This window comes from Anopheles merus, chromosome 3R (assembly GCF_017562075.2).
Source record: "Anopheles merus strain MAF chromosome 3R, AmerM5.1, whole genome shotgun sequence".
In the NCBI taxonomy this organism is placed as follows: Eukaryota; Metazoa; Arthropoda; class Insecta; order Diptera; family Culicidae; genus Anopheles; species Anopheles merus.
In genome coordinates, this window is record NC_054084.1 from 22,858,596 (window position 1) to 22,873,101 (window position 14,506).

General features: G+C 45.6%; 1 protein-coding gene across 7 annotated transcripts in view; it reads right to left on the reverse strand.

Annotated features, from left to right (window-relative positions):
* LOC121596862 (mucin-5AC) overlaps positions 1-11,588 on the reverse strand; it is a 55,708-nt gene extending 44,120 nt beyond the window's left edge. Inside the window, exons 1-2 of one of the 7 annotated variants that reach the window (XM_041922192.1) lie at positions 11,501-11,588; positions 114-680 (exon numbers count right to left, since the gene is read on the reverse strand). In XM_041922192.1, coding sequence (XP_041778126.1) covers positions 114-203 — 90 coding nt within the window. In that variant the 5' untranslated portion in view covers positions 204-680; positions 11,501-11,588. The other 6 variants (XM_041922190.1, XM_041922193.1, XM_041922196.1 and 3 more) reach the window with 6 other exon arrangements.
* Between the last annotated feature and the right edge of the window lie 2,918 nt (positions 11,589-14,506).

Below are 14,506 nucleotides of genomic sequence, written 5' to 3' on the forward strand. Positions count from 1 at the left end.
TTCAGGCTAAACATTGAAAAACATCATACCCACTCGTCTACGTTGAAATTTTCTAATAGAATATGTAGAAAAAAGCCCAATTTAACACCCGAAATATCTCGACCACTACTCACCATCGGTCGCAACGTGCTCGGGTTCCGGTAGTACTCGCTACCGGCAATGCTTTGCAGGTATTTCTTATTAGTTCCATAGATTGGCTCCATTTTCACTGGGTCGTTGATATTTTCTTACTTTAAAATAAACACCCACAACAAACACACACACAAAAAAGACACTAATCCACCGAAAACGTACACTCACACACTAAGTTATTCACTTTCACTGGTACACTCGACTACCTGGGTCGCACTACACCTGCGCAAGGGAAGATGAAGTAGCCTTTGCATGCTTTTTCTTCAGCATCATCAGCACCATCAAAAGCTCGTACGGACGATGCTCCATTGCATTAAGTATGACACACTTTCCTTCGCGCTGTACATCACACTCTCCTCCGCAACTGCACTGCTAAAGATATTCCAGTTTTTCCTCTTATTTTTTTCCTCTGTTGTATCGTTTGCTGCCACCAGCCGTGTTTCCCTTTCGAAGCTAATCCATCGTTAGATAATGAACGGCACAGTCATCTAGGCTAGGCACTGTTCGCTTTTCAGCAGAGTTTTCTCTCTCTCTCTCTGCCGGTGAATCTGCAAAATAAACGCACGTCCCAGATGAATAAAATAATTAAAATTTGGTTCACTTTCGATAAGGGCAACAGAAAAAAAAAGAATATACGGCACAGCTCACAACACTAAAAACGTATCATTAAACGGCAGCAACCGCCGGGGCAACGGATCGAAAGGAAATCCTCTGTGAAACGTTTTTCCGTCAATTAGATACGCCTCGGGTGCGATGAAGCTGCGGAAGGCTGATGTGAGTGTGTGTGTGTGGTGCTCAAAAGATTTTGTTTTTCCACTGTTTAATACAACGTTTACAGTGACTCAGTGTAGCCATCTTGACGGTACCATGAAATAATGCGGAAAGCTGCTGCAAGTAACACCTTCTCAGCGTAATGGTATGGTAGGTTTTCCTTTCGTTTTCCGGGGAGAAACCGATCGAAAACCACCGGCATCGAATCCGCATCGAAAACACACGTACGTACGTGTGCCACCTAAACGTGTGTGTGTGTGTGTGTGTGTGTGTGTTACCTAAAACCATCTGATCACACCCTTTTCCCATAGTTCCCATCCCGTCGTTCCTGTGAAAGAAAAAGTTTCATCTGCATGATTACACTCGATATTCGTCGATATGGCTGTGTGCGTGTGTGTGTGGCCAGGGTTCAAAAAGCTGATCCAACTACCTGGGACCCCTCGGACACTGAAAGTTGTTTGCAGAACTGCTGCTTACCCCTTGCCACAAGATGGAAGGGACACACTGCTCAATGGCACTCTAATTGCCCGCTTGATTTCGAAGTGTGGCGTTCGTTGACCAAAACTACTAGCCGGCCTCATGATGCCCGTGCTCTCGATTCCTTCCGATCTTTCTCTCACACACTGACCGCACTACTGGCCTGGACGTTCTTGCTTTGCGTGATGCTTGAGTGGTAGCACGTCCTTTCCGTTCCTTGATCCTAGTCGATTGCCGTCGTGGTAATATTCACACTTTTGTACCGGTCTGGCAGGGGAAGAACACAACACACACAAAAAAACATGTCTCCATCGACCACTTTGCTGATCGGGTCACGGCGTCATGCTGTTCGTGCCGATACTGTCCCAAATTTACTGGCTACAGGTCGGCCGAACTTTTGCATTTTTACCGCAACTGGCCGGTTTTCTCGTTCGTTGGCTGGTCCTTGACGTGTGAGAACGGTTTGCAAAAGTTCAAGTGTCAACTTGTTGTTTTGCTTTTTTTTTTTTGTTGCCCAACAATAGCGCCACATTTTGCACTTTCATCGTTCAATCGAAAGGGGGCTTTTTTCTTTGTTGTTTAATTTTTTATTTTTTTTGCTTTTGCATAAAGTGGGGTGGATTTTAATGACAAAAAGGAATACAGGAGCGATGGCTTCGTGTTGTCGGTAAGCATTTTAAATACTGAAATATTTTACTTCCCAGAAAATAGACGCTGATTGTTCATTCATTTATGATCAATGATTCCCTTTTTACCGGTTTGTGTCATATTATCATTTCAGTGTATGACGGACAAAATTCTGTATTTTTAATTGCGTTGAATAAATGTGCTCATTTTCCTTTTTTTATTGCTTTTCAACAGAATAGTCACCAATCAAACGTGTTCATGTTCAACTCCAGACCTACTGTAGGCTTTTTCTCCCAGACATAACCAAATCAATCCCAATGTAAAGCTTCATTAGCCTCTCGGTCGATCTATAAAGCAATAAGACAGACGGCACGAAAAATCAACACTATTCTAAATCAACACAACGACCGCAAAGCTGATCTTGTTTACCACGAACCCCGGTATGGCGCACTACGGAAAGCAGGTTACCGGAACAATGAGATACAGTCCGAAGTGAAGCTCCCCTGCCTGCCCCTTACACTGCACGATTGCGCCACCAGGGAAAAGTGACACATTTTCCGCGACACAATGTCCACACCGGCCCACCGCCGGACCTGACCAGACTGGCCACTAGAGACTGGTGCCCTCCATCGAAAGTCGCTCACAAGGGGACCCATCGCAGTGCCTGGGAAATGACACCAACCAGTTTACCCAGCGCGCGTTCCGTCCGTCGATTGCAGTTTCATTTACTTCCTACTTTTACTCTAATTAAAAAATAGCGATGCCCGAGGCATGGCGTTGAGATGGTGGTACTTTTTTTTGCGGTGGACCAACGTCACCAACGGTGGGCCGGCCCGGTTGCTAGACGTGTTTGTTTGTGCCAACCCACCCTTCGCTTCGCCTCATTTGCCCGTGTTTTGCTGACGCGTGCAGTGACGTGACGCAGTAGAGTGCGCGAGATTCGCATGATGTCTCGTGCGCATTGCAAAACCTCCATCACGCACTCACAAACACATTGTAAAACGATCAGCGGTCGAGTAGATTGTTTTCCACCCAAGCCGCCACGGCCAAGCACAATGGGATGTTAAACTGTGCCATTTTCTCTTCGAATGATTAATTTTATCCACAATCAATAAAGAAAAAGCGACGCAATTCTCACGCAACGGTTGGCACGGTTTGAGCTCCGGCAGCTTTCCTCTTGCGGTCGGTGGTTTAATTCAATATCTTCCCAAATTAATTACGATAAGTTTAATGACATTCGCGTCATTTCTCACGGTAATTAACCAAACGCCAAAAATCGACTCACAATGGTAACCAATTACACAGAGAGCTGTAAAACAGTTGTAGAAAAAGGCGAAACAATTACAACAATACAACCATACTGTACCAAGTTCAGGAAAAGTGATGTCGTCAGAAAGGGGAAACTTTTCATTTCTGTCAACCGGGAGTTTTATGTATTGAATTAGAAAACTGAGATTGTAAGACAGTGTCAGTAAAACACTCTTGAAGCTGGTTGCATTATAGACACAGGCATAAGCCTACTAGACAGTTGCGTTCCGCTATGCTGCATGTTGACAATTATATTACTTTCAATCAAACTTAATTGTCAAAATACATTTACAATCAATTATAAACAAGAGAAAGCCTTTTCAAGTACGCAAAAAAAATGTGTTCAAATGTTTTTAGGTTTGAAGTTTAGTTTGATAGTTTCAGATGCCAAATGTCAAGCACCATCTCGCAAAAATAGCTCAAATTGTAATAGCCTCCAATGTTGAAATCATTCTAATTATTTTTTTAGTGTATTACACGAACAAAAATTTATTTAATCGAAATAAATACATCTCAAAAATAGCATTCTGTACTCCGAACATAAACATAGTACCAATCACACAACCTCATTATAATTCAAATAACTTCTATGGCGATCCTGCCCATGTAAGGTCAAAGTTCATCCAAAGGATGGTTCAAATCATGCCTGCATGTCTTTTACTTGATTTGGTTCAAACTTTCAACACATTTCATATCTCTAACTATTGGGGCCAAATTTTCATTGGCGGCTCGTTTAAATTATCATCAACCACACCTCCTTCCCTCCAAAATCACAAATCAACCTCAAAACATGCGTGCCGAAAAGGGAATGAGTTTCCTTGGCAATTTTCATTTCCATTTCTAAAAGCCCTTTCCATCCATTAGCTTCCTCCCCAGCCTGCGCCTTATTGTTGTGTATCCATACCAAACGGTCAAACCGAGCGCCCCGTTGATTGTTTGCCCCTGATAGCATCATGTTACCTTTTGCCGAAAAAGGTAAAAGCCAGCCAACCAACAGCCGAGCAGTAATTGATAGCAAATATAAACAAACCCACACCTTCACAAGCAGCTGGCCAGCTTTTGCGAAGGGTAGGTAGGAGCCGCCGATGGAGGCAGCATCAAATTTAAATCATCAATTAAGGGGTGCGAGACTGGGCCGAGGCCCACTTCACCGTGCGCTATAATTCACACATCACACAGTGACTATCATCTTTAGCTCCCCTGTGGTGGAATAATTACCCTGCCGCTTTCACCCGGGGCGGCAGCCCGGCAAACATGAACTTTCAAAGAAAGCCCACGCAAACTCCTTAGTGGGAACTGGTGCAGGTACGGCACCACCGCAAGCCGTTGCTTACGCACGTCCGTACTGTTTGGGTGATCCACAGAGCATAAACTTCAACGCCGAAGCATTGGTTCTAAAACCTCCCTCCCCTTGATCGGTTAGGGTTGAATGAAAGCGGCCCCTCCGCTTCGGACACCGGCATCGATAGTGATGATTGAAATTCTTGACATAACGAGTTGCAAAACCACGGTCGGAAATTAAATCTGCACTTATCGTGCCGAGACGAGGGCTTTGCGTTTTAATGACTGCCGATGCACTGACGGCAGGCTGACCTCAATGAGATGTAGATGTGTGGATCGAGAAAAGTGCAAACCCCGTACCGTTGCGGTGACGGTAAGAAGTGATTAATATCTGCCCGAGTACTTAGTGCATCTTTTAATGGTGATGTCATGCTGGAAGGACCGGCCAGTGGCTTCACGTCGCATGGCAGCTAGCTCTTTGTTTGTCGTATGCACAGAATGATGATGTCTAGTTTATGCAGTGCTACAAATGCAGTTAACTAGTTCCATCCCATCAATCATCGGGCGTGCAGGATGAGACCGGCACGATGGCCTGTCCGGGGCCTGTGTAGAAGACGGGCGGACGACGACGACGACGACAACAAGCTGTCCGTCAGGGCCACACTGAAGCTGTATTTTCAGTTCGTGCCTTCGTGAGCTAAATGTATGCAGAGTGTTGGAAAGATTCTTACCCCTTTTGCCATGGCATGGTTAACAATATTACCGAACCGTTCCTAGTAAGAGCAATACTCTGAAAGCAACCGGGCGGGCTATAATAATTGGACTTTAATGTACATTCCACTCGGTATGTACGTTCACAATTTGCATGCGATTCGCATGCACAGTTGAAGAGCAATAACAGATTTTCCTACTTGTTTGCTCAATATTTGAAAACATTTATATGTTGGTACACTTGTGCACAAATTGGTAAGTCTTAGATCCTCACAGACACACGACATGAAGTCTACAGCTAGCAGCAACCGGTAAATTGCACACGTTACACCAACCGGCCCCATCTAGCACAAGGGCTTTTGAAAAGCAAACCTTGCTTTTAAAGAGTGAAATTACACGCATTCCATTCCCTCTGCCGAAGCGAGTTGGCCGCTACCAAACCTTCTAAATTGTACATTCTCCATTTCATTATCCCGAGCCCGGTTCCGCCCGCAGCCGGTCTTTGGCTAGTGAAAGTACCAAAAATGCCACCCAATGCAGGCGCGTGTGGGAGATGAGCTTGGCGCGATTCTACAAAAAACAGGATTGCCGGCACAATCCAGCAGTTTGCAGACGCCGGAACACAGCAGTCAGGTTTGCTCAGAACCGGCAATCTCCGACCGGTGTGCCGGTCTTGATTTAGTTCACCGGTCCAGAGAAACCGGTTCGCTTGGATTTACGTTTCATAGAAGTCGGCGTTTGGTGGCGATAGACCACTCAGCCGACCAACTTGGTTCATCGTTTTGATGTTTTGACCAATCAGACACAGCTAGATGAAAATGAAAACATCATCTAAGTAAATCCCAAACGCCTTTTTTTCTGAAAGATATTTCATTGAGAGTTTAAGCAAAAACTTTACACCACATTTCCCAGAAACACTCACTGCTAGAAGCTCATTAAATGAAATAATACAAACACGTTTTCCAATATCGGGTGCCTGTTTGCTCTCGCGCGTGCAAATAACAATACACTTCAGCCCACCATCCATCAATCCATAAACACTCGCCTTATTGAGCATTCGAGGCAACGGTGGGGTTATTCCTTATTCGTTTACTACTACCCCTTTTCTTTGCTGCTAGCCCTTATTCCCGTTTTTTTCCCCCAGTTAAAGCGTTTGTTTGCCAGACTTAGCGGCCTTCGTTCATTTTCCACGGCCCGGGAATTGGAGCAGCGCAAAACAAACAAGTAGCAAACGTGCAAGAAAGAATTGAGTAAAAAAAACACACTCACACACACACACACACACACACACACACACACACACAACAACAACAACAACAACAACAACACAAGGTACCGTGCAATGTGTATGGGAAAATGGATCATCTCGAGACTTTACAACCAAGTCGGTGGAAAGATTGCAGTGCGAGCAAAAAAAAAAAGTACGAAACAAATCATTCCCTTTGCTGGTTTGTGCTGCGTACCCGATGGGATGGAAAATTATGTCTTGCTCCAATTTTATTCTGGAATAAACGCGGGACGCCACAATCGATCGCAAAAAGGTATTAGAAAGCTGTTCGACAAAACTGGCTTCGTTAAACAGATCAGAACTCTAAACATGTTTAATGGCGGTAGAGCATAGAACAGTGGTTCCGTGGCTTGCATTGCATCTCTCAAGAACAACTTTAACAGTAATTGGCATTCTGCTAGACATGCTGGTCATGACGACGCCTGCTACACAGTCCAGATATCAAGCTCCCCGTACAGTAGCACCAGCACGACGAGAGGCCAACAGTGGCCAAATTGTGACCCTTTTTGGGATGGGTAAGACACACACGAGAACGAGACCTAACACATTCCGGCACCCGCAGTGTTCATACGGGATGGCTCGTGCCCTGTAAAGGACCAAACAAAATCCACAACCAAGACAAAGTGCGGCAGTGCAAGAGTGACAAACGGGAAAATAACAGCATGAATAACAAAGCAACATATAGCGTTCGCGTACCGGGGCGAAACATAAAATGTTGTCAACTCGCCACATCGTGCACATCGTCAGTGTCAGGGATTTGCAGGGACTTGTTCTTCAAAGGGTTTGAAATGGGTCAAAAATTTGATTGTTTTGCTCCCATTTTTTTGCCTGCAAAAGTGGCACGAGGAAACATACAGTTCACACTCTTCACACTCATTGCAAACGTTCTTAATGTGCGATTGGTCCAACAGTACAGACGCATCACTCTTGCCTTATCAAACACACACAATTTAAGAAATGTATTCCTTTTTTAACCTTCCATAGGCTTCAGCTCGAGAGAATGCTTGACAGCACCTGATCTCCAACGTGCCAGCAACTTCTGTTGCACGTTTTGGTATAGAAGATTTCATCAAGTGCTAAGTAACGTTTTGGCTGTTGTTGTTTGAAAATGTTCGGCTGGCGGTACCGAAACCAACACAAACACCTAAACAGAGAGGGAAAGAGAGTAAACATCCGAAACAGGTCGTCGACGGAACTATACGCCCCGGAAACTGGTCCTTTGCTTGCACATACATTAGTAAAGGCGGGATAAGTTTGCAGCAACCCTGACACATTCTTGCTTTTCATTTCGTCACACAAAGAATTCTATTCTTGGTATTTCTGTATCTGTGTGTGTGTGTGTGTGTGTGTGTGTGTGTGTGTGTGTGTGTGTGTGTGTGTGTGTGTGTGTCTCGTGTTCCAAAAATTGTACCTCACAAGTCGACACATTAATTTGAACTCGTTTCCAGCAAAAAAAAAAGAAAGCCTACACTCAAAATATGTGCCAACAACAAACCCAAAAAAACACGCAAAACATAAGCAACACACACACCAAACAGACACAGAGTGAGTGCCACACATTTTTGACTGGAAACTGGTTGCATGATTGATGGGGTGAAGCCACACCGCCACGGCGCCGAATATTGTCCTGCCAGATCGCTTTCATCTTTCATCACGAATCGTTCTAATGTTTCCCAGCAGCAGCAGCATCATCACTGATTTGTTTTGGAATGCCGCAGTACGACTCGCAGCACGTATTCGGGCCCGATTCTGGGGAGCCCGTGTTCCCGGGAAAGTGAAGCCTTCATCATGTACGATTGTAACGCGCATTGTAATATAGCGATGATGGCAGCAGCGACCACACGTGTCTCGGCACGCTGCTTTGTTCTAGAAGTGTTAACTTCCGTTGCCACCGAAGAACGCACGTGCAAACAGCGAAATGTGAAGAACGTCAAAAAAAAAGCACACATCAGTTACTGCAAGAGTGAGTGTGCAAGACTTCGCAGAAAAGGGTGGCAAATCGTTTCGTTTCGTTTTTTTGTTTTCAAGAAAAAAAAATGGCAACCCTTGTGCCGGTTTCGATGAAAATCAAAAGAGTTGGAAAAATTCACCACAACGCCAATCTAACGTCTCTATCGCTCAATTTCAAGCTCGGGGAAAACGACTCGTGCGGACGTGTGTGTGTGAGAGCAGACTTCTTGCTAAAACCGTGATTCTTCTCGGCATACTGGTTGAGCATCGTTCCACCAGTCGCAGGTTCGCTGTAACGAATCGTAATGGAACTTCCGAAATACGCTCTATTCCCTATACACGGCTGCAATTCCTTTGATATTTAAATTAACCTTTCCGCAAAAGTTTTCGTTTCTTTTGCCAGGTACCGCGGGAGGGGAGGGATGAGGATGGATCCCTTATGGTCCACCCCAACCACTTCCCAAGCGGCGCAAAAGCGGCGGTTCTGCTTGGAGCTTTCTCAGCAAACCTCAGAGGCCGTGGCGTAACTGATATTACTTCAAGTGCTACTGCTGCCTTGCCGCTGTTCGCCGTCACGGTGAAGTTTCACCTCCTCTCCAAACGAACGCGGGAAGAAGCTTTTGGGAATTATTTCGGATCCCTCCGGTTGGCACAACAACAAGTTGAGAAAATGTTCTCGCGTGGCTCTTGGGAAGCCCGTGCCTTCCTCATCCTCCAAAAGCGACTCAACAATCGAGCCATCCATGATGGGCCACACTGTGAACATTCTTCCATCGCAATATTAGCGCACTTTGCATCTTCCATACAGCCTTCCAAGCACACAAACACACACACACACACACCCAGACAGAGTGGCGCACCGTGTCAATCATCCTCGAATTCCCTCGCATCCCTTCCATCATTATGAGCTGTTTTGGGCGCCGGGGCAGCCAAGGCAGCAGCCGGTAATATTCGCATTTTGCAACTTTTCATTTCGAAAACCGCTTCTGATTCCCGGCTGCCCAGGCCCTTCCCAAGGCAAGTGGCTGCCTGCTTTGGTCCATTTTTCAGCTCGCTATTTTTTTATTTTTTTTTTGCTGATTTTTTCTTCAAGCTTTTCACGCTCCGCAACATAGCGCGCGCCATCTGCACGCCGTCCGTGTTGGTGTCTCGGGCGGCAGATGATCTTTCCTTTGGTCGTGGCTTGACTCCGGCTCGGTTGACAGTTGGGCCTGCCAGATGGGCTTAGCTTTGGTCCCATCACGTCACTCACACACAGACACACACACACACACTGAGCTTCTAACGCACCCCGTTAATGCAATATTCAAGTGATTTCCGTCGTTATTTCTTCACTTCGCCTCCAGTTCTCCGCACGAGTTCTACTCTCGCGAGCTTTTCCGTTTATTGCTACTTTTGTGCTTTCAGACTTTACACATACACACACACACACACTGTTGAAGGGTGTTATTCCCTGGAGAAGGAGGGAACAGGAATACGTATCTCTCTCTATCTGTGTTTGTTTGTATTTTGTATTCTAATTCTTTCGACTTCCCACTTTACCTTCATTTATGCCCGGTTCGGCTTCACTTCGCAAAGCAACTCTACCCAACTTACTGGTGTACTCTCCAGTAATGATGGCACTTCCCACTTCCTGCCCCTTTGCAGGCCCCCTTCTTACCCTTTTTACCGCCCCCTCCCCCCCCCTCAAGCTGGCAGAAGGGGGGTATGCAAAAGTGGATTCTCACATGCGTTTCTGGAAAGGAAAATGGAGAACGAACGGTGTGACGCACGCTTTTCGGGGTGGAAAAATTCATGCGCTTCAGCATTCGTTTCAGGGTTAATGTGCAAATGTGGCGCGGCCTCTTCCGGTGGCCCTGTTTTTTTTTCCTTCGTTTTCTTGTGGAGCATACACACACACACACACACACACACACACACACACACACACACACTTACGTTTAGCGCCATACACATGCACACACAAATATAAATAAGCTCCCAATTACACAAGAAGTGTTTCTTCTCTTACTCTCTTGCTCTCTGTTTCTTCACTTCAATTTCCCAGCCGCTTTGAACCGAACCACCGTAAATGGATGTCACTTGGCACACTTGGTTCGAAGGGAAAAGACGAGCTTAGCAATACATTTCCCTTGCCCTCTCACGACCTATGCTACACACTGGAATGATTGCAAAGTTTCGGGGTTCAAATGCTAATGCACGTGTGTGTGTGTGCGAACGGAAAACTTTTGCAGAATGTTGATTTCCCGCACGAAGCTTCGAAAAAACGCCAACTGCTAATTTTGCCGGAATGCGCACTGTGCCTCCGAGCGTGAACTTTACCGATTATCACGAGGAATATTTTCCCGAGACATGAGCGACTCGCAACTTTCCACAAACTGAACTCTCCGGCGCCGTGTGCAATCTGCAAGCTTCGAATGCATTTCATGCAGCAATCGTTTGAACCACACAGCCACACATACACACTCGCACACTTTCTTCCGCGTGCTTGCACTCCGGCGCTGTGGAATGTTTCTTCACCCAGATGCACTTTCACAACCTTTCTCACCTTTGCCGCACCGTTTCGGTCGCATTTCTTCCACGGGGGAAAGATCCCAAACAATTCCTACACACGCAATGATGGGATCAGTTCTGACAAGACAACAACAACAACAACAGCAAGCAACGGAGAAAAAAGCCACAAACACAACGGTTCGGTTGCGGTTCAACTGCTTGCAAGATTATTCTGTCGCGCTGTGCACTGTGTGTGCAATCCGAAAATAACCCTTCGGCTCACAAAGGGCCGCTATGCCGCTGCGCCCACAACGATAAAGACAACGACCGCACTAAAGAAGCACACACACACATACAGTGAAGACACACAGTAAGAATCGACAAGATCGACGAACCGAATGCACCGTTAGGCCGCCCGGACGTAAAGACGTGGGGCAAATACACACTACCAGCACTACCTACCAAAGACGACACCGGTACACAACGGACTGCCAGCGGACGGTGCACGATCGTGGCGGAAAAGCGATCTTCCAAGTTCAAGATCGTCTTCTTGCAAGCTTTCTCTCTCTCTCTCTCTTCTATTACTCTCAAAAACGATGTATGCTCTCCGTTCTCTCACATCATCTTTTGCTTTCATCTGCTCTTCGTCGAGCGATTCCGCTTTGGTGCTGCTTTCGCCTGGAGCTTTGATTCGTTCGAGCCAACGAGCGTCGTCGTCTTCGAGCCACAACCCTTCCCTACAACGGGGTTGCCAACCCCTTTACTATCCTCCCCCTCCCCCTGCAAGGGAGACTTCACCGCTCGGCACCGCATCCGCGCATAACTAACTGTGTCGATCGTGACCGCGGCCACGGTCTGTGTGCGTGTTTTCTTCTATTTTCCCTGTGTCTGTGTCGCTCTTGCTGTATGTGTTTTGACTGGTAAGTCTTGGCTTGGATGGCTCCGGAGAGGCCGCGGCCGCTAGAATCTCATTTCCTGCCTTCAGGTTTATGAGGGCTTTCGTGCGGTTTCGGGACCCGTGCGTTTGAGTGAGCGCGGGCGCGCCCGGGCCCATGAGAATTGGGTGACTCCAAGAGTGAGGCTCGCTTCATTTTTTTTTTGTTTTACTTTTTTGCGCAATGGCTCGCGCAATTGTTACGGTGGATCGGGTAATCGGGTTTGGTAGCAAATTCAGTTGTTTCTTTGTTGTTGTTGTGAAATACCGGGGAAGTAAGCAGTAGTTCCATTAAAATGCGTTGGCCCTTTAAGCTTCACCGTACAAATAAATCGTCAGAAGATTCATCACATCTTGTTGAGCATGTACCAGCGATGTTGGAGATGTATTCTTAATGTATTGGAGATGCATTGTGACATTCAAATACTCTCTTCAACAAATAATTTGGTTTATTTCTTGTAATAACGACCTCAAGGCATTGTTGCTTACCCTTGAGCTATAGCATCTACAGATGTCGTATTGAAGAATACGTTTTAGATTGACTTTTCAATACATATTGAGTATGGTACCTCCTGTCAGTAGATTATTTATAGAACCAAAGCCCAACCTACTTCTACTCAGCTTTCCTTCATTCCGCCTACCAACACACGTAGCAATCGGGCATAGAGTTCTGTCCGTTCGTTGACTCGCCTTTTGCGGCAGTTCGCTTGCCATAGCCATAGCAAAACAGGCACGACCATTCCCAGATATCGGTCCGATCTACGCGCGAGCGAAAGAAATAAAGCAACAGGGACAGAGAAGGCGAATAATCGATCCGGGCATGAAATCGTGTTCTGGCGATTTTCTTCCCCTGCTCACCGACGTTAGAACCTTGCTATTGCACGAGACTAGTTTTGATTCAGAAGGAAGATGCGAAGATCTTCGCATCTTCGTACGTACATCCGTACAAGCAACGGCGACAGTCGGCTGCAGCGCACATTTCACACACCACCATCACCATCAAACAAGCTGAACGTCAACACGTGCCAGTGAAGAATTCTTTCTGCGCCAATTAAACCACGGGCTGAGCCTAGCATCAAATACCAGCACCAGCAAAGAGCAAGAGAAAACGAAAAGATCAACGCCTGTCCGAGAGGTTGTTGGCAGTGTGATCTTGAACTTGAGCACATCCGAACATCCAGCGCGCAACGCAGCTGTTGTTTGGGCAGCCAACAAAACAGTGCTGCATCTTCACAGAGCCGGATCCTATTTACACAACAAACAACGCACCATCCAACAGCTCGCTGTTAACTAATCAGATTCTCGATTATTACACAAGTATCGTAGCTCGCGCTGCAACGCTGCTCCGATGCTCGGCCAATGATGGGACCTCCGTTGCGAAACATGTGTTAACGAAGGGGGCTGTTTAATGATGATAAGAGCGTAAATCTTCCTGGGAACGTAACTGATACTCAACACTGGACCGCGACGTTGCTGCCACTGCAGCTTCGTTCTTCCACGTCGATGGGCAAAACCTCATTATACCACTTACCCGGTCAACGAAACACGGCCGAAAGATTCTACCAAGAGGTTAGTCCACTCTCGGTAGCCCCGAAGCGGTAATTAGAGGCCAGTGCTTAACGGAAACGGTGGCAGCGAGGGATTATGGTAAAACGGTGGCGAGCGCTGGAGTCCAAACTCTTTTCGTGTGCTCGCGAAACAATTAGCATTAATCTTCGATTTGATATTCCTTTCCGTATGGTGAACTCGGGAATGTGTGTGTATGCCTGTGTGTGCTTCCGCATTGCTGTGAACCATGTTCAGCAAAGGCGGCAGTGGAGGAGGCTGGGAAATTTGCTGGGACCAGTGCCTTGAACTCTGATTCTGTCGGCTTGATTTTGATTCTATAGGTGTGAGCGGGTTTTAACCCGTCTTTATTTAAGGTCACAATTGGATCACACTGACAGCGAAGAGGATCCGTTAAGTTTTTGCTGCTTAATGTTACCTTTAAGTTATCACAAAAACACCTACAATGTCTCAATGTTTGTCTCTCAAGCATTGTAAACGTTGCGTAAAAGCCACTTATTGTTGTCTATAAAACAATGATTCTTTGGTCAAGTTCTTCGATATAATATCACTGAATCGTTAAAAAAATTATCTACAATACAATATCTAAAGATGATTTCGTTTTTCTTGAGCCTGTGCCGTTAATCTTTATAAAATGAAATTTAATTAGGTTATAAAAAGAAAAGCATATTTAAAAAATGCATATATAACAAAATTGTAGATGTTTCAATCGACAAATCAGTGCATTATCGAATGGATTTTTATGAATTCCTGCTAAACTATCTTCTTTCTATATGTTTTATTCCTACGCCATTCAATTTTTCTTTTAATGATGAACTACATTCATTATTTAATTTATTACATTATGATTTTCAGCCTTTCAGGAATTTCAAATGCTATCTGAATTCATATCGTGATGTACTTTAAATTTAACATTTTATTCTCTCCTGTATGCTGTTTCTATTAAGACTCTAAGTACCCAACTTTGA